At 42.4% G+C, this 21485-nt stretch overlaps 1 protein-coding gene across 1 annotated transcript in view; it reads right to left on the reverse strand.

The window, feature by feature from the left end:
* The window catches only part of LOC136851922 (uncharacterized), a 489330-nt gene that overhangs the window by 376486 nt on the left and 91359 nt on the right, over nucleotides 1–21485 (reverse strand). Inside the window, exon 2 of the mRNA XM_067126612.1 lies at nucleotides 6052–6187. Coding sequence (XP_066982713.1) covers nucleotides 6052–6187 — 136 coding nt within the window. The remainder of the gene's footprint in view (nucleotides 1–6051; nucleotides 6188–21485) is intronic.

Below are 21485 nucleotides of genomic sequence, written 5' to 3' on the forward strand. Positions count from 1 at the left end.
GTAGCTAAACAGCCAAAACGGCAAGATGCAGGCGGTTATCAGTATTACACTTACAAATATTAGAGAGGATGGAATCTGCAGCCATATCAATACTGCACCAGAACACCGTAAAATTCAAAACTATATACAGTACAAAGAAATCATTTGCTGAAATATTACTATCAGTTAATTAAATAAAATATCAGGAACTTGCAGGTCATTAAGTTGAGGGCCACGTTGGTAATTAATCATAAGTTCTGATACTAAGGAAACCAGACACACAAGAATACAAAACAAAGTGGCGAAAATAGAGTGAGTCATCAATTGATTTGGCTTTTATTTATGAAATAACAACAGTGATACTGTAAAGTCACCACATCGGCGCCAGGATAGTGTTTCGGCGGCGCCATTAAGTCTCCGCTGAGCTTGTTTTCTTTGGTGACTTCCCATTTTCTTCAAGCTCAATTAGTCACGCCTAAAACGTGCCAGGTCACGCATTTTAATCATTTTTACTTTATGCGTATTTATACAAATGTCACACATTGTGTATCACAGGTTTCTTCATTCACAGGCATCAAGACTGTATCCATATTGTAGCTCTGTATGTTTTGTATTGTAATTTGTACTCGTTCACTGCATATTATTGTTTATTGTTTCGACCTCAGGTCACAGTCAATTCCATTGTCTCTCGCGGCCCGGCGTCAGTCGGCCGCAATATAAGCTGCCTGGATCTGTAATAAAGTAGCAGTAACTTTTACCTGCTCGTTTCTTTGACACCTTACAGTGGTGACCCCCGGAGTATCCCGGAGCCATTAGCGGACTCACACGGCGACTTAGTCTTGGCTCCAGGATTTCTCCAAAACGCTCTTAGCGGCCTAAACACGGCGCTGTAACCAGCGTTTGAGCGTGCTGACTCTCGTCGGCATTCCCCACCAGCGTCACTAGCGGAACCACACGGCGCCGCGAAAGTGCGTACTGACGCGAGTACCCCACCCCAGTAAGGGGGTCAAAGGAGCGAGCATGGACGCGGATATCCCCTCCTTCATGCAGTTAAACGCGGACCCCGCGGACTCAGAGGTTTACCTACCTCCCATCACACCCGCGCCCGCCCCCGCATCGAGGCCCTCCCGCAACTCCACACCAGCGCCCCGAACACACGACGGCCGGGCAACACAATCGCGGGCCGCCCTCACCGTAAAGCTGCCGCCGTTTAAGCAGGGGAACCCATCGATGTGGCTGCGCAGGGTGGAGAGCCACTTCAGAATCGCGGACCTGACGGACGAAATCCTACAGGCCGACACAGTGCTCAACACCCTTCCGGAGGACGTGTACAGAAAACTCATCTCGCGAGTACCCGAAACACACACCCTCACATACAGCACCACAAAAAAGTTCCTCCTCGAAGCTTGCTCCCTGCCCATCGCCGAGCGGGCCGCCCGTGCTATCGACCTTGCCATAAACCCACGCCACGACCTCAATTCAAGAGACGCTTGGGGCATGGTCGTAGATCTCCTGTCACTACCAGACTTGGGTGGCACAAAGAAGCGGCAGGAGATAAGCTTCACACGGGAAATCTACCTTCGCCAACTCCTCCCGGAGGTACACAACCAGATCGCTCACCCCTACACCATGCCTGTCGAGGACCTCAGAGACGGCGCAACACCTCACAGACTCCGTCAAGGCTTCACAGCGGCTAAAACCGGCCACACAGCCGGTCAGCTCCGTCCAGCCTGTCAACGCCATCGCCAACAGACGTCCACCGAACCACAGCAGATGGAGGTCCCCGGGCTTCTGTCGCTACCACAAGTGGTTCGGAAAGGACGCCCAAAACTGCCTGCCGCCCTGCTCATTCGCCCGTTCAAAAAACGGGGGTGGCAGCGGCCAGCAGGACAGGCCGCCATGGCAGCCGAAGAACCCAGGGCCTCAAAAACAGTAGGTTTTTACGTCCGCGACACCGTCTCCGGCAGGATGATGCTGGTCGACACAGGGGCCTTTAAATCAGTCTTCCCAGCATCCAGAGAGGACCGCAACCAGACACCAGACCCGGCCGCTTTCCTGACGGCCGCCAACGGAACCCCCATCCTCTCCTACGTCACCAGGCTCCTGTCGATCTCCATCCTTGGCCAGAGTTACTCCTGGGACTTCATCGTCGCGATCGAGGAACCCCACTCCTGGGGGCCGATTTTCTGGCGCACTTTGGCCTGCTAGTCGACGTGGGGCGCAAGCGCCTCCTCGATACCGACTCCTGCCGGTCTCTCCCATTAACGGCGGGACCCAGACCCACCATCAGCGCCGTCGCCCCCCACCAGTATGCACACCTACTGTCGGAGTTCCTGAGATATTTAAGCCTGAGCTTCGCCAAGTCCCGGGGCCCCAGCCAAGCACGGCATATACCACCATATAGTGACTAAAGGGCCCCGACACATGCGAAGTTCCGCAGGCTTCCCCTCAGCGCCTTCAGGAGGCGAAAAAAAGCATTCAAGGGAGATGGAACAGATGGGCATCTGCAGGAAAGCCTCCAGTCCATGGGCCTCCCCCCTCCACATGGTGCAGAAACCGGACGGCTCCTGGAGACCCTGCGGCGACTACAGGCGGCTCAACATTGCAACAGAGCCCGACCACTACCCTCTACTCAACATGCAAGACCTCACGGCCTCCTTTCACGGGGCCAAAATATTCACTAAATTGGACCTTCTTAAATCTTATTTCCAGGTACCTGTTGCGCCAGAGGACATACCAAAGACAGCCATCATCACGCCCTTCGGGTCCTATGTGTTCGCCTTCTCCACCTTCGGGCTGAGGAACGCCGGGGCCACCTTCCAGCGGCTCATGGACAGCATCCTGGGGGACCTAAAATTCTGCGTCTGCTACGTCGACGACATTCTCATATTTTCCAGGTCTCACAGCGAACACCAGAGACACATCAAAGCAGTCCTCCAGCGCCTCCAAGAGAACGGCCTCGTCATCCGTTTCGACAAGTGTACCTTCGGCGTCCAGAAAGCAGAATTCCTGGGTCACGAGGTGTCTCCGACAGGCGTCCGCCCTCTTACATCGAAAGTAGCAGCCGTGGCCAAGTTCCCGACACCCACCTCCATCAAGGCCGTCCAGGAGTTCCTTGGGATGGTAAACTTCTACAGGCGGTTCATCCCCGGGATCGCGCACACCACGGTCCCCTGACGGCAGTCCTAAAAGGCCAACCGAAGTCCCTGTCTTGGGGACCCAGCCAGCAGCAGGCCTTTTCCTTGACGGCCGCCCCTCACCAAGGCAACCGCCTTGGCACACCAGGATCCCAAGGCCCTCCAGCTGACGACAGACGCCAGTAACGCGTCGCCTGCGGTGCTGTTCTGGAGCAAATCATCAACGGCGCCCCCCAGCCCATCGCCTTCTTCAGCAAGAAATTCAGTCCCGCAGAGACCCGCTACAGCACCTTCGACAGGGAACTCTGCGCGATGTACCGCGCAGTTCGGCACTTCAAGTTCCTCCTGGAGGGGACGCCCTTCACAATCTTCACAGACCACCAGCCACTGGTTCACGCCTTCACGAAGCAGGGGGACGCATGGTCTTGCGGACAGCAGCGCCACCTCTCAGCCATAGCCGAATTTACCTGTTCCGTCAGGTACCTCCCCAGCAAGAAAAATCCCGTAGCAGACGCCCTCTCCAGAGTCGAGTTGAACGCAGTGCAGCTTGGTGTAGATTACCAGGACCTTGCCAGAGAACAGGCCGCTGACCCAGAAACCCCAGCATACCGCACTGCCATCACATCCCTCAAGTGGCGGGACGTGACCCTCGCCCCGAAGGCCCCAGCCTGCTCTGTGACATCAGCACAGGTCAGCCCCGCCCTTGGTTCCAGCCTCACGCCGCCAGGTATTCGACATAATTCACGGCCTCTCACCCCTCCGGCAGGACCACGGCCAAACTGCTTTCAAAAAGTTCGTCTGGCACGGGTGCAAAAGGACGCCACGGCCTGGGCAAAACAGTGCCTGCAGTGCCAGACCAGTAAGGTGGGTCGTCACACGCAGTCGGGGTAGGCGAGTTCCCACAGCCAGGGCGCCGCTTCGGCCACATCCACATCGACGTCGTCGGGCCCCTTCCCCCATCAGGCAGATCCAGATACCTCCTGACGGTGGTAGACTGTTCGACGAGGTGGCCCGAAGCCACACCCATGCAAGAAGCCACCGCCAGCGCGTGCGCCGAGGCCCTGCTCTCCAGTTGGGTTAGCCGCTTCGGCGTCCCGGACCACATCACAACCGACAGGGGCCCCGCTTTCCTCTCCGAGTTGTGGTCTGCCCTGGCTCAACTGCTGGGAACCACGCACCACACCACCACAGCGTACAACCCAGCGGCCAACGGCCTGGTCGAACGGTTCCACAGGTCCCTAAAGTCATCCCTCATGGCCCGCTGCACCGCCGAGGACTGGAAACATCAGCTGCCGTGGGTCCTCCTCGGGTTGAGGACCGCCCCCAGAGCCGACGGCACCCCATCCGCAGCTGAACAAACCTGGGGGAACCCCTCGTGGTGCCGGGAGAGCTCGTGACGGATGAACGCCACTCCCATCACTGCAGAGGCTCCGCGACGTGGCGGCAAGTTCGCCCCTTGCAGGCGCTCATACATCGACAAAGCAACCACCTTCATGCCGCCACAGCTGTCATCCGCCACCCACGTCTTCGTCAGAGTCGACGCCGTCCATCCACCACTAACTAAGCCCTACAGGGGACCCTTCCGCGTGCTGGAACGAAACAGCAAGGCGTTCCAGCTGGCACTCCCAGGCAAGGACGACTGGGTTTCCATAGACCGGTTAAAGCCCGCCTTCCTGTCGGAGAGTCCCGGCAGCGACGTAGCACCCCTTCCGCCCAACCGCACTCCAGCACGCCCTCACCCCGCAGGCGCACCGCCCAGGAAGGGACCGCCCAACCAGCAGCCTCAAAGGCGGGAGGCCCTCCGTTATCTTCAAGGAGCCGCGGCACCCTTCAGCGTCCCAGCAGATACAGGGATTAGTCAGACGCGTCCCTCGTCTTGGGGGTAGTTTTGTAAAGTCACCACATCGGCGCCAGGATAGTGTTTGGCGGCGCCATTAATTAAGTCTCCGCTGAGCTTGTTTTCTTTGGTGACTTCCCATTTTCTTCAAGCTCAATTAGTCACGCCTAAAACGTGCCAGGTCACGCATTTTAATCATTTTTACTTTATGCGTATTTATACAAATGTCACACATTGTGTATCACATGTTTCTTCATTCACAGGCATCAAGACTGTATCCATATTGTAGCTCTGTATGTTTTGTATTGTAATTTGTACTCGTTCACTGCATATTATTGTTTATTGTTTCGACCTCAGGTCACAGTCAATTCCATTGTCTCTCGCGGCCCGGCGTCAGTCGGCCGCAATATAAGCTGCCTGGATCTGTAATAAAGTAGCAGTAACTTTTACCTGCTCGTTTCTTTGACACCTTACAATACCAAATGATTTACACTTTAAAAGCAAGGTAAGAGAGAGAGAGAGAGAGAGAGAGAGAGAGAGAGAGAGAGAGAGAGAGAGAGAGAGAGAGAGAGAGAGAGAGAGAGATATAAGTGTAATAAATAATTATGTAATTTACATATCTTAATTACTGTATTACTTTGACAAAATTAGCGAGCGCACAAACTGTACAACTTTCCTTCTTAATATCTTGATGCCCATGTTAAGAAAATAACAGTGGGAATCATTCGTTTTTACAATATCTTCTTGTGTGTGTAACTTCCTTTTATACAACAAAGCGTCAATGGCTAGATAATCAAAATTACACACGTTCATAGGCCAAATGATTTTTCTTCGGAGACATGAGTTCAAAGATTAAATTCGCGTGAAGGAGGAATGTTATTCTTTTGTATATATTCTTGGAATGTTTTTTTTTTCTAAATGTAAACACCAGATTTGATCGCCGTGAAAATTCTACGTTTCATCATCAATGTAAATGACTAAGCAACAAAGTATTTCGCTCTCATGAAGTGCAATTATTATTTTCTGACGTGCAAGGGCGGCAGATCTTTAAAAATTGTTTCGTCAGGCGAGGGAGAAAAGGAGACTAAAATTTCTTGCCTGTACAGAGGGGTATGGATTCCTTCCTTAATCCAGAGAATGAGTTGCACGGAGTCGTTGGGGTGGCTGACTTGCAAGTCGCACGGCAGTTCTGCCAGCCCTCCCTCCATCACCATCACTTCCATCAAGATGCCGGCTGTGAAAGACAGAGGAAGTTTCGTCTGAATTTTTGCTTTGTTGGTAAACTTCAGTTAACTCCTATTCCAAAATCCTATTCCATATACCTAACGTATAAATACATTTCTTTTTACCATGCAAATCATATTTATGAATGAGACTTTATATGGTGCTCGAGTGACTACGATCCTTGAAAATCAAGATCTATTAAACTCCACATTTAAAGAAGCATCCCTTCGTCGTAACGGATGTGCAGTTCTGTGTATTGAGCTAAGCCTAAGTCAAACATTACGATTACCTGTCTACTATAGTACTTTAAATGTTGCCAACCTGAAAGTGCATTTTTTCATGTACTAGCATTTTTTAAATTCATTTTTTTCATTTTGATTATTTATTAGGTATTACCAGCTTTTGTACGCCTGCATTAGTGCTGCAAAATTTGCATATCCACTGAAAGACAGACACACAGAGTTATTCAAGTAAAATAAACTTAAGTTCTTTTCGTAGAGGAGTGGACAGATGAGGCATCTAAATTTGAAAAATGTACGAGATCTATTTGTTTACCCTACTCGCATATTGTTGGATTGAATACCTTTATTCTAAAAGCTCATACAAAGAATATGACATGCTGTCTGGATGAGAGCAACGTACAGACAGACAGTGTCGAGGCGGCAACATCGTAGCTGCCGAGAGACAGCCCACAGCTCGTACACTAAAAAACCCACAGCTTCCCTCCAAGAATTTGGCAATAACAATAGGCTATTCTTTTAAACTCATAATTTTTTGCACAAAATAAGCAACAAGAGTAATTATTAAACAGACATCTTAGGATATGAGAGAGGAACAAAAAACAAAAACAATTGTAATAAACGATCAGGAATGTTAGCCAGTACAAGCACGTATTGAGAGAAACATGATTACTTTACCTTTTGACTATTTGTTTAAACATAAGAAAATCTCTTTAACGGATAAAATTGTCAATTAATGCATGTGTTTAACATACAAATTCTGTTGTCCATGCAGGTTTGATTCATTTCTTACAAGGCACAATGGCAAACAGGGTGTGGGTGGTAAGGTGGGTGTGGGCGGCGAGTCACTTACAGTGGGCAGCCCATTGATTTTTCTCAGGTATCTTCAGTTGCGTAAGGATAAGTGGCCACTGCCATTTAATCTTACTGTGTACTGATGGTGTGGGAGAGTTTCTGTCACAACACCTGTTCTGTCCCATGTGTTGGAGGCCTATTTTTGGATCTAAACACTGCCTCAGAGGGCATCAGCCGTCTGGGGGTATCCATGGAGCATAGTTTTTCTTGCTCTTTTGCAGTGTCCAGTCCCCGTTTTCTGAGTGCCCAGTGCAAGTGTCTGGTTACTTTATATTGTTGTCTGGCTGTGGGCATGCCATTGTGTAATTGTCTGCTGGTAGCAAGTTGTGCTGGGAATTATCCACCCCACATAGGGGCATGTTACTCTACTGAAGGATAGCGTGGGATACTTTATCATCATCGAGACTCCCTCATCCTCCAGTGTTGGCTCTAATTATTCACTTTGCAGTCTTGACACCTGAAGAAAGATGGACTGAGGTGCCCCACCTCCTTAAGAATGTGAACATTTAGTCACTTACCAAGTTAGTACCACAGTCTGTGGAGATCAACTCGGGTGCCCCCCAACATGTGACGTATTTTCTTAATTGTGCCATCAGCTTGGAAGTAGTAGTGCCATTTTGGAAATGGGCTGTTTCTAGTCATTCAGTTAACCTGTCTACATAGGGAGTAAATATGGCCCTGCATCTGAAACAAGTCCAATACTGTGCACTGAAAGGGGTAGTCTGGGGGTGGTGTGAGACTTATTGCTTCTGTAGGTAGTGACAGTGCATGTATGTTACAATGGCCAGTAGATGGAGTGCTGGGCCCTTTGCAATGTGGAGTTGAGGCCTCAATGGCCAGCATGGAAGTTACTTGCCACTTGGTGTCACAGACTTTTGGAGATAAGCAAACAGGAACATCCTTGATCATACACCTATGCAATTAAATCACCGGCAATGGCCAAGTGGTTGCTGACACTGTAGAATGAGTGTAAACATGCCATTTCTTGTGACTTCCGCAGGTGCCAGTCTCCAGCTAATATCTTAGTTTTTAATAAATGATCATTGATTGCTTTCCCCTTGGCAGTCCCTTCCTCCATGACGTGCCTGTCATGGTCTAGGGCTTCAGTGGCAGTGGAAACTACCACTATCGTTAGGTTTTCATTAAGTCTACACAACCTAGGGTAGCTATGTCTCAAGGGGCCTTATTATCTAGAAACTTGAGTGGGCAGTGGCCCATAATGATAGCGAGGTTTGGGCATCCTAATAGGAAAAGTCTAGCCTTCTTAATGCACTAAACTACCTCTAGAGCCTCCCCTTTCATGGCTGCATATCTCACCTCGAAGGCCGTAACACAGCAGCTACCACATAAAGCAATCTTCCATCCCCCCTTACAGTAGAAGGGGTACTCAGCTGAGGTACATAAGCAATATTGCTGGATGATAATGAAACCTACCCCTTCCTTACTCCAGTCTGTAATTGCTTCTGTAGGGCAGGTTTTATCATAGCATGCAAGGCCTTCTTTGGGCAGCTAGCATATGGCATCCTGTGCTTGCTCAAAATCTTGTCTGGAGTTGATCATTCCAATAGACATGTCTCCCTGCAGGTTTCTTTAGGAGTTCTCTAAAAAGGGCCATGAGGGGTGCTGCAGCAAGAAATGGTGCCAATTGGTTCACAAAACAGTGCCATGACCTGATGTTGGTAATAGTCGGCTTTACTGACATGGAGAAGTTCTTGATGGCTGCTATAAGCTATCTTCCACGGATTTATAGTAGTCCCATCCCAAATGAAAGCCCACGGAATCTTCTTCTCTTCAGCAAGATTTGAATTTTTCAGGCTTAAGTGTGATACTTTTTCTTCACACGTTGCCAGGAAGTCACAGGTATACCAAAAGGCCACCTCTACATGTGCATCATAGAGAAGGATGTTGTCAACACACTTGTATTTCCAGGGTACCTCTTGAACAGCATCATCGAGTCGGCGTGTGTAGGTGTCCGAGGCTGAGCAGTGGCTCATGAGTGTCCTGAGGTTATGGTATCACCCCCAAGTCATGATGAAGTTTGACCTCCACTTTGATTGTGGGTTGAGTGGTATGGCAGGCTTCAGTCAGCTCCTGAAACGTCTACAGAGGCTGCAGACCCCTCCGTATTCTTCTTACTGCTTCTACAATATTTCTTCTGATGACCTACCTTCTGACAACTGTGGCATGTGAGGTTTTTGGCTGGGCAAGAAGCCCTGTGCCTCCTGTGTCGACCTCCACAAATAATATAGCTACAGTGTGTGAGATTCACATTACCCCTGGCATTCTGGGTCCCTGCAGCTTCTGGTGCAGTATCCAAGTCTGTGTTGGTGCCAGCTGTATTAGGAAAACTGCTCCAAGATTTGCCTTTAGCATCCTTGCTGGCCACTTCAAACGTACAGCACATTTATTATTATTATTAAAGATATTGCATGACTGGAACACTTGTATTTTTAATTCCTGGTTACCCAGACCTACCATAAGTTTACATAATAACGTGCATTCTGACAAGTCAAAATCCCAATTAGAGAATTTGAAATCACAACCGGCAGCTTTCTGTGTGCACTTAATGAAATAATCACTCACTGACTGATCTGGCCCTTGCACTATACTAAAAAAAAATTAGACCAGTTCACTGCCTGATTTGATGATTGAAGCACTATTTTTTCCACAGTGTCGAGAGCTTCCTCAGGTGTGAGATTACGCCATTGGGCATCAGTAAACCTGGTGTTGAGGGCCCCTTGAAGTGCAGAGGGACAGTTTAGTTTGGACATGACGAACAGTGCCTGTAGGTGGCCACCTATAAAGTTGCAACCAACAGGACAGTGAGTGCTTCCAGGACTGGAATTCTGCCAAAGACATCTTGATCTTGCATTTCTCTGGGGCTGACAACTGTGGAACCCTCAGAAGGAGGCTGCTCCTGTATTCAAGGGGGCGTGAGCGAGGTCAGCCTGAAGTACCTGAATCGTCTGTTGCTGTGCTGATAGGACTGCCTGAGCCTGTAGCATGGATGGAACAACATTCATGGGGATTGCTGGGGTTCTGCAGGTGGCTACAGATGGCCTTCGAGCCCTTGGGGTCCTTGGAGTATTCCTGCAAGGTGGGGCCGTTGCTGGAGTTGTGTAGCTCTTGAGTAACTCATTACACCATGTTGGGTTGAATACCTTTATTCTACAAGCTCATACAAAGAATGAGGGCAAAGCACCATTGGGTTGAATACCTTTATTCTACAAGCTCATACAAAGAATGAGGGCAAAGTACAGATAGAGAGGCAGTGTCAGGGCTGTAACATCATAGCTGACGAGAGGCAACCCACATCTCATACACTAAAAACCCCGCACATATTTACAGGTATGTTGAAAATATCGGAAAAGAATATTAACAAAACATCAGTTCACTAAAATACTAGCCGCTGTATAACACTGGTTTGGCATGTTTTGGCAAAGCCGTTTGGTGCCAGGGATTTGGTGCAGCTATTTTGGAGACAAACCTATTTTGGCACAGTCTTTTTGGCATTGGATGCCTGGCCACCATAACCATTTGATTGCTGTCTTTACCTGCAGTTTTAAGGTAACAAAATTACAATAAAAATTTGATTACAAGTTAAGCTAGATACATGACAATATGCATTCAGAATCAGACAAATTCATTCTGTCAGCGTCAGATGTTTAACCGAGTCACATAAAAGTACATATCGTTTTTAGGCATTTTTATGGGAACATAAAATACAATATGTACGCTCTAAATTAGGCTTTGGAGCTGCGAAACACATATTTGGAACTAGGAAAACTAGTGCTTTGACAATATGCAAAACAACTAAACTCTACTGTTCATTGCTATCAAACTGGTTGACATAGTAGTCTCAGATTAGTTTGCTAAAGGTGAGCTGTGGAAGTTTTTCATAGTTTTTCTGTCCTTTTATATCTTTTATATTTTCATTCTTTTAGCTAAATACCATTGTTTTATGCTATGGTGACCGAGGAAATATTAACAAAATGTGGTAAAGAAAACTTGCACATAATGGGTACTTCTACACCTTTGACAGAGCAAGCAGTAATGATAGTGAGCTGAAATTTTGCTGTTATGGACAAAGCAGTGATGCAAACTATAACTGGAGAATGGTAAGGGTTAACTGAACGACCATCAACATGAAGCTTCTGCTGCATAAACAGTGGTTGCACTTATGGAAACTAATGTTAAAGAGAACGCAGCAAAGTCTCGAGTCACTGTAGTTGTTGATAAGTGTTTTACAGACATCACAAGCTTGTCGAATCACCATTCCTAATATGTCTACTTTGAGAGAAATGAGTAGAAAACGTGATGCAGTGATAAGAGGCCCCACCAATCCTTGAATTTATCGTGAATCCTACCTCAAGGGGGGGCGGTCATAAAACTAAATATTTTAAAACTAAGCATCTCAGTATATATACAGACTTACATGATTAGTTAATCATTTGCTAAATTTCTCATGAATCACTATTGACCAAAATGTTCTCTTGTAGCATTTGTCGTCTCTTGCCCAGATGGGTTGCAGCTAAAAGTCTGGAGGCAAATCAGCTAGCACCTAAAGGACTGTGCCAAATCGATCGTGCCCAAGCGACTGAGCCCAATCGTTCCATTCTGATATAACACTTATCTGATATTGTTCAAAAGACTGTGACCCCAGATGACAGATCTGTTAATATGGTTTCAGGGGCCGAGTGTACCCTCTCCTAAAATCCCAGACCCCAGATGACAGATCTGTTAATATGGTTTCAGGGGCCGAGTGTACCCTCTCCTAAAATCCCAGAGATCTATTAGTTTAGGAAAACGTAGTAAAATCAAATTCATTCGTTTTTTATGAAACATAATCAGTGGCACTGTCCTTAACCTCAGTATATTCAATAACAGCTCCTTCCTTTCATGGCAATGTGCTCAATTCTATGAAAATCTGGCTCTTGTGTTTTCATGCAGTAAATGAAGCTCAGAGGATTATGATCTGAGTAAAAAATGTACTGAATTCCATTTCAGTGTCATTTTGATTTTGAAGACAATGGGAAAATTAAGGTCTTTCACATCATGAGAATTTCATTTGTACTTATCAAATTTCTTTTGAAATAGAACAAATTGGAGGCCTGCACATACTTATATAGTGGCTTAAAAATAAGTTTTTCTGCAACTTTGGAGAGCACAGGGAGAATAGAAATTAGCCTGTAGGTACTGCAGTCTGCAGATATGACACTCTTTGGAACAGGCACTGTATTACCAAGCTTGCACTCATCCACAAAGATACTATGTTGACCTAAAAATCTATAGAATCTATCAATCTTGGGAAACAGCACACTAGAAACCTTTTTTAAAAAACATACGGAAGAAACCAGCAGGATCCTCTCCACCCCAGCTATGAAGATTATCAAGAATTTTCTTAACATTCCTAGAGTGAAATGCATATGTTGTTAAGAATATGCTCAGGATGACATGTATCAGGGAGAGGGACATCCTCAGCTTATTGCTCAGCTTCAAAAGTTTGATAAAGCAGTTCAGCCATTTCCTTAGGGACAGTAACCAATCTACCATCATCTGTTAGTAGTGGTGGAATGGAAAACGAGCCTGACCCAAAGATAGATGATGTCAATTTGATCCACTACAGATGAGGCCGAGTAATTCCTTCAAGTTCCCCCTTTAAGGAATTATTGTAACTTCGCTCAGCTGTATGGTAAATACTATTTTCAGCACGGCGAGACTCGGCAAAACTGGTGTAATTTTCATACGAATGATTTTGTCTCCATGTGTTGAATTTGGTCTGTTTGTCGTTGTAAGCTCATCTACATGAATCATCAAAACATGGCTGATCATTTGTCCTAAATTTGATTACCTTTCTAGGGACATACCTTATTAAAATAGCTATCATTAACTAGCCCTTCTTTGGCTGAGTCGGTTGAGCTTCAGACTGTCATTCGATGGGCCGGAGTTCAATTCCAGCGGCCGGCTGATGAAGAGTTAGAGGAATTTATTTCTGGTGATAGAAATTCATTTCTCGCTATACTGTGGTTCGGATTCCACAATAAGCTGTAGGTCCCGTTGCTAAGTAACCAATTGGTTCTTAGCCACGTAAAATAAGTCTAATCCTTCGGGCCAGCCCTAGGAGAGCTGTTAATCAGCTCAGTGGTCTGGTTAAACTAAGGTATACTTACTTATTTCATTTAACTTCTTGGTATCTGGATTTGATATAGTGCCTGACAAGCTTCAGAATTGCAATCCCAATTGGCTCTAGATTTCAGCCAGACCATTTCTCCCGTGCTGGCATTAAGAATAGACTGCTTGACAGTTATGTTCATTTCAGTGGCACAACAGTCAGATATGCCTATATACTTGCAGACCTTGGACTTGATGATAGCTGGGACATCTGTGAATATGAGGTCTAATCTGTTACCAGAAATATGTGTAGGTTCCTCAATTTGCTGGACAAAATCAGAGGATGTGCAGAACTCAAGAGCTGACTGGCTATGTTGATCTGTGGAATTTGAATTAAGCCACTCTCTGTACTTTGCTTTGCAGTCTCCACGAATACCAAATGAAGTTTTGAATCCTATGACAGCCATAATAATAAGCATGAATTTGCATACCAGAAAGTGGTCATGAAGCCTTAATATATCATAGAATATGAAAGAGGAATTAAGTAGAATGCTTTTGTCATGTTTTGTGCTATAATGTATTTCCACTGAGCATCTTGATGCAGGGCTGAGTCAGCATCTGGTAGGAAAGATGGATGGGCTTTCTATACCAACCCACTTCTGAAAATACAATAAGCCAAAATCTACTGTTGGGTTTCTTAATTAGGAATGATGGATTCATGTACATCAGTGATTGCTTTGGGGTTGTGTATTCAAATGTTCTGTGGGCAGTGCAAGTTCCTGGATCATTAACTTTAAGCATCTGGTAAGGCTACTTAGTATGTTTGCATATTTTATGCATACCTTTAAAATTTGGGATCTTGATATGACCTGACACAGTAGAGATGATATCTGGCGAGGGATGTAGTTCAGAAATGGTGTTAAATTTCAGGTTGGGAACATCAGTACAAGACTCTAATGCATACATTGGATCTCTTGGGTTTTTGATGATGTCACTGGGTAAAACTGTCATTTTCTCAATGGGGGTATGAAGTAGGTGAGTAAAGTGGGTGCTCTGAGGTGTGTCTTTAGTCTTTGCCATACAATAGGTATATGTAGTCCTGTCATGAAAGATTACCCGACTTTTCCCAGGGCAGATAGTGATGCCATTGATTTCTAAGAGAGGCATCCCAGAAAAGACTTCTACATCTAAATGTTCAATAACTGGGCCTTCAAATACTTATGTCACACCAATGTATTAAGAACCTGAACCAAATTGTTAGTGATGACACATTGACAATACATGTATGTAATTTTGGTGGGGGGGACATTGGAGGTTACCATACATTCATGACAGTTACTAGGCTATATATAAACCAACAAATGCTAGTGTAAAGTTTATGCTACATGTACCTATCCATTAAACTGGCCTATATAGCCTTTGGGTATATATACCAATTCTAGCCTTGGCCTGAGCTAGTAAAGTAAATGATAAAGTTTTTGTTAGAATTATCTAACTCAAATCAATTTTAGGCAAGTCTTTATCTTTCAACTTACCTGCACCGTCTTCAAGAACAATTTCTTCTTATTCTTCGAATTTTAAAATCCTTAAATTCACTCTTTAAGAGAAAGAACACCCGTTCTTTTTTCCGACTGATACTGCAAGACTGAAGACTCCTTGTCGGACCAAAACCGCCAACAACTCCGTTTTCTTTCACTTTGTCCGAAACTCTCGAACAACGTTGAAAAATAAAGACGGGAAAACAAAACTTTCCTTATAAGGAATACATTTAACATTAAATTAATTAATTCAATTAGAATACAAAAAGGGAAAAGTTAAGAATTTACATTTAATATTAACAAACGGCAATCATTCAGTTTACCTTCCGTCCATAAACGAACACCAAAAATGGGGACAAAAAGTAAGAACCAAACGAACTAGTCAATTCGACTATTCTCCCACGAATGAAATTACCATTCTCCAATCAACTATTTCTACATCTTCCCCAACAACAAAAAGAAAAGTGGTTACACAAAGAACCATTTTGACAGATTAACTCGACAACAAAAGACAACTTTTATAAAACAAAAACAAACCATTGTTTACAATCTACCCTCCCAAGCTAAACTTCTTATTAGGTTTCTGGAGGTAAGAGCAGTACTACGGGTAGGCCTAGTAGATGTTTCATTGGGCAAAGCTGTTTCAGTGTCAGGTATTTCATCTGTCTCCAACTCACTAACATTTTCTTCTTGTTCTTCATATTGAACATATAAATTAGGATCATTAAGTTCAGAATATAATTCTAAAGGTATTAAAAAACTAACAACTTCACTTTCACTTTTATCAGGCTTAACAATACGAACAGTAAGTACAACACCTTCGTTATCACTGAATGTTTCAACAATTCTAACCAATGGCCAATAAGTTCTAGATTTGGAAGGTAATTTAAAGAGCAATTTCCCCTTTTTCCCCACTTTCTTGGAGGATGAAAAGAAGATCTATCCTTTTCTATCAAACTTACTAGATATTCAGAAAGCCACCTTTCCTTAAAACTTTCATAAAGCCCATCCCTAGTTTCCAAAGTACGAGCAAGGAGAGAAGAATACTCATCCTCCTCACCATACTCCCACTCAGGAACTTGTTCAGAATCACCAAACATTAATGAAGGAATAAATCTACCAACCAAGAAATGATTAGGAGAAATCATATCTAACTCATTTTCACAAGATCTATAAGTTAAAGGCCTATTATTCAAAATTTTCTGAATGTCAGAGAGGAAAGTGACAAATTCAGAAAATGAAGGAGTAAATCTACCAAGAGTTTTAAAAAGGCAATATTTAACCGTTTCAATTAATCTTTCCCAAACAGCACCATACCACGCTGCATACACAGGGATAGTCTTATGAGAAATTGAAGTGACCCTAAACTTCTTCTCAAACTCAGACGTAGTAAGTAACTGTTCAATTATATTACCAGCCTGAACAAAGGACTTGGCATTATCTGAATAAACAGCAACAGGAACACCAAACCTATTAGAAAATCTAATGAAAGCTAATATAAATTCCGAGGTTGACATAGACTGGACAACTTCCAAATGTATGGCTCTTGTATTTAAACAAGTGAAAATAAGAATGTACACCTTAAATTTTTCTCCATTTTTCTCCCTCAACCGTAAGTGGCCTGTATAATCCACACCAGTATGAGCAAAAGGCACTCTCAAATTAACCCTGGAAGAAGGAAGCGAACAAGGAGAAGGATACTTCACTGTGCTAACATTATAACGCTTGCATACATTAATAACAGACGGACGTTGTAAAGATCCATAACCCCAAGTACCCATGTAAAGATTGGCTATCAAATGAACTTATCAGGACCCCAGTACAAAACTGGACATTCCATTTGCGACAACAAACAGAATGAGCTTGTTAACATCAACCACCCCAAATCTTGTTAAGATAAACAACCCTCAAACCATGCATTCACAATCCAAAACCATGCAAAAAACTAAGAGTGGATTGCAAACCCATATGCATAGACTTACAATGGGCATAATAAATCAACAACCGGGTCAAATGATGCTTCTTATCCACAAGAATAGGATTGACAATATCAAATTTTAAAGTAATGTTTTTATCAATCCGACCTTTAGTTCGCATTATACCATTGTCATCCAGAAACAAATTAAACTGCCTAACTAAAGGTGGAACTTCAACTAAAGAATTTCTACTCTTTAGATAAGATAATTCAAGAGGAAAAGCTTCCCCTTGCATTAACCTTATAAGGTAATTAGAAACTGCCTCAACAGGGTCAGCTTGAATTTTCCTAAACTTATATACAACAGTAAATACCTTAGAAACTACACTTATAAGCCTAGAAAAACTAGAAAAATTACTAATATTTACAAGAGGTTCCTTTTAGGGAACATTACAGGAGAAATTAAGTCACCCTTCATATTATCAGGAATACAAACCCAAAAGACCCTTAGGCCACTCGTCAGAGAATTCAACCAAGAAGGCCCTTTGATCCAAAGACTGAAATTTTCAAGAAAATGCTTACAAGTACAAGGTTTAGTAAGTAAATCAGCCTGATTGCTAGATGAAGGAATATAAGCTAATGAAACTCTACAAAATTTATCAGAAATCCTATCTAACAGATTAGAAATTTCCTTCAACCTATTATTCACAAATGTGTTTCTCTTAGGAGCCCTATTAGAAAGAATCCAACTAAGAACTACTTGGCTATCTATAAAAAGAGTTATGCTTTCAATTTTAGTACAATTTAATAGATTATTTTCAAAAATAGTATCAAAACACTTAAAAGCTAATTGAGCAGCCAAAAGTTCTAAAGTCGGGAGAGTTTTCTCGTTAATAGGGCTAACCTTAGTCTTAGCAAATATCAGAGAACTATGACCACCTTGCACAGCATACATAGCATACCATAAGCTTCCTTAGAAGCATCTGCAAACAAAAACAGCTTGACAGGAGCATCAGTTTTATAAGTTTGTCTGGAAAAAGAAGCTTGACTAACCTCACTGTAAGAACTACAAAATTTACTCCATAACTTAGAAATTTCAGCACTAGCTGTTTCATCCCAGTCTGAAACTTGTTGGCACAACTTACGAATAATAAGCTTGCCCTGCAGCATTATAGGTGCAAATATGCCAATAGGGTCAAAGACAGAAGACAAAGCTGACAAAATCTGACGCTTTGAGGAAGCACCCTTGTTCAATTGCTTAACCTTTAATTGTAAGGTATCCTGGTTAGAGTCATAAATATATCCTAAAATCTTCATTTCAGAAGAAGCTACCTTTTCATCTTCATCAAGAGTAGATAACAAAGCAGGACAATTAGAACCCCACTCCCGTAAAGGCAACCCCCCTGAATTCATAATTTCCTTAATAGAATTGATAATAAATGGCAACTGGGCTCCCTGATTAGAAGAAAGCACCAAGTTATCCATATAAAATGTGTCTAATCAGAGAAGCTACTTCATTCCCTCTATAACTAGACAAATGATGTTGAATAATATAATTCAATATAAAAGGAGAACTGACAAATCCAAAAATTATGTTATTATACCTATAAGCAACAAACTTCCCATTTATCTTTCTAAAGAAACAAAATCTATTTCGATCAGACTCTAAAGATAACCTAACTTGGAGAAAAGCCTTCACTATATCAGCTACTACTACATAATCATTATTCCTGAAATACAAAACTAATGACAACTAGTTGTTCATCAAATCAATACAAGGAAAAGCGGCTTCATTTAATGAAGGAGCTTTTCCCACCTTTAAACTACAATTGAACACAGGACGGATTTTAGTGGTGGCATTTTCATCCTTTCTTATGACAGGACGATGAGGAATGAATACTTGGCCTGCGGCTCTATTTTTAATAGGCTCAATAATGCCAAGCTCCTCCTGTCTATCAAAAACTTAAGAGGATATATTCTGATCTTCTAATTTAGAGTAAATCCGCTAAGCAACTGCCAATGAAATCTTTAAATTGTTAGGGACTTTTTCAATTAAATCCTTTTTCCATGGTAACTGAACGTGATAATGTCCTTCATGAAAAGAAATTGATTTAACAAGTTCAGCAACTTGTTGATCTTCATAAGGAAGGGAATTTTCATCTTTAATCCCAATCGATTCCAAGTTGTAGAAATTGTCGAGTCCATACTCGACACAAGAATTAGGAAAGATATTCAATGGATCGAACTTATAGCCTACTGGATTAACTGCAAAATTTACTAATAACTTCTGTTTTCCAAGTTGCTTAGGAGGAACAAATTCCTGAAGTCTAATCTTACCAGGCTTAGAAGTCGGTTTAATCTCCAAATTAAGGGAAGAATTATAAAAAACTCTAGATTCTCTGTTACATTCAGGTACATATTTGATCTCCTTATTAGGAATAAACCTAACAGATTCAGTTTTACCATTACCTCTTGGTCTATTTTCCAAGATTTTATTACTATCAACTATAGGACAAGACTCTACCTCCCTTACTGGTTTATCTCTAACACAAGGTTCATAAGAATCAATTCTCTCATAAAAAAGCTTCCTTTGTGAAGGATGAACAAAACTGACTACTGTACCAAATGGAATAACCCCATTGGCCAACTTAATTACTCTAACCTTAATATTAAACAACTCTACAGAGTCTAAATCTAACTGACTAAATTCCTGAAGGATATCATTCCCTAGGATACCTAATATATTTACAATTTCAGAATTCCTTCCTGGGTAATTATTACATACAGAATAACCTGCAGATTCCAATTTTTAACTACAGAAGGTAACATAGGAATTTGGAGGGAAAGACTAAAATTTTCCAATGCAAAAAAAAAAAAGACAACTAGACTTTCTCCCACAAGGCATTGTTAAATCAGCTACCAAATGAAATCCCTCACTAACTCTAGCTGGCAACCCAAAAGAAGAAACTAACCTAGATAAAGGAGCACCACAATAATCTCCTAATTTACAATCAACAATTTGTTTAATAACACTAAACTGGGCTCCAGTGTCTAATAGAAAACATTTAAAAGATTTCCTACCCCTACCAACTTTGAGTGTAATAAAGGGAACAAATATGTCAGACCCTTATTGACAACTTTATACTTTTTTACCAAAATCCTTAATACCATGAGGATACATTGCTCCATGATGTTCAGATTTATTGCAAGAAAAACATAAGGTAACAATGATTTATTTCCCAGACATTCCAAGGCTCTATGCCTATCACTCAAGCATTTAATGCATAAAGTTAGTTCTTCAGTTCTATTCTTCCTAGCTTGCAAAGTATCAAACCCAGTACATTTAGAAGAGTTATGGCCTGTTTCTTTACAAAATTTACATCTACCAGAAGATAAAAGTTTACTGGTAAATTGAACTTTATTAGAATCATTACTAGCAGTAGATTTATTACTATACTTTGACTGCTGGAAATTACGGTCTTTACCTTCATATTTAACTTTAGGCTTTGCACCAGAATTTTCATTATGACCTAAACTAAGGCGTGCAATAATACTCTGATAATTATCTAACTATTGGTTAAAATTAGGATAAGAAGATCCTGTAGTTCTAGAGAGTTCTATCAAAAAATTTCTAGGAAGTTTCCTATTTACAATTTTGATAATTAGCAATAGAGCAGCCGAATCGACTTCAATCAGATCTATACCAAGTCCCTTCAAGTCAATGAATTTATTATTCAAAGATCTAACCAAAGATTCTACTTCACTAAGAGATTTTACTTCAGAAGTGTTCAAAACTTCACCTATTACTTGATCAATTATGTTGTCTTCATCCGGAAAATAAGATCTAATTGCTTAAAAGCCAAATCAAAACCCTCATCATTTACTGTAATGTTTTCTACTATACTTAATGCTTCACCTAACAAATAACCCTTTAAATAAATAAATTTTTGAGCATTAGCTAAGTTAGGCATACCAGCCAAAGCATTATTAAAAGCCTTCTTAAAGTTAAAATAGGCAAATGGATTAATTGCATTGTTTTCAAACTTCTGAATTTGAATAGGAGGGAGAGGTAATTTTACAATTTTACTAGAACTATTTTGAAGAGTATTCTTATTTCCAAACAAATTATCAAATTTTACTCTAAATTCTGACAGAGTTTTCAGTATTTCATAATGATAATCTCTTGCTGCTTGCATAATACTATCTAATTCATCTTCAGCAGCAATTTCACAAATGCTTTTGTCAAAATTCTCAACTATTACTAAATTAGCATCAATTTTATGAATAAATTCTTGTAACAAATGACTATTAATTTGATTGTCCTTTAAAGAGTCAACCTTCTTAATATCAAGAGTTACTAAACCCTTAACATAAGCCCTCCTTTTAATTAACCTTTTTATTTCAGAATCAGTCATCTTGAACGATGCTATTAACCAATATTAAATTACCCAAAGAAAAAATCTAAACTTAATCTAGTCAATGCAAAGCAAGTTATCATCAATTACTTTCTAATGAAAAAAAAAATATACAACATACTATGCTAACAGCAAAACTAGGCTAGCCTACCTCAAACTTAATAAAAAATAATTTAGGTTACACTTAACATCAGCTAGGCTAATCAACAGGTTATTTAAATGAAAAGGTTACTAA

Source organism: Macrobrachium rosenbergii, chromosome 1 (assembly GCF_040412425.1).
Source record: "Macrobrachium rosenbergii isolate ZJJX-2024 chromosome 1, ASM4041242v1, whole genome shotgun sequence".
Taxonomy (NCBI): domain Eukaryota; kingdom Metazoa; phylum Arthropoda; class Malacostraca; order Decapoda; family Palaemonidae; genus Macrobrachium; species Macrobrachium rosenbergii.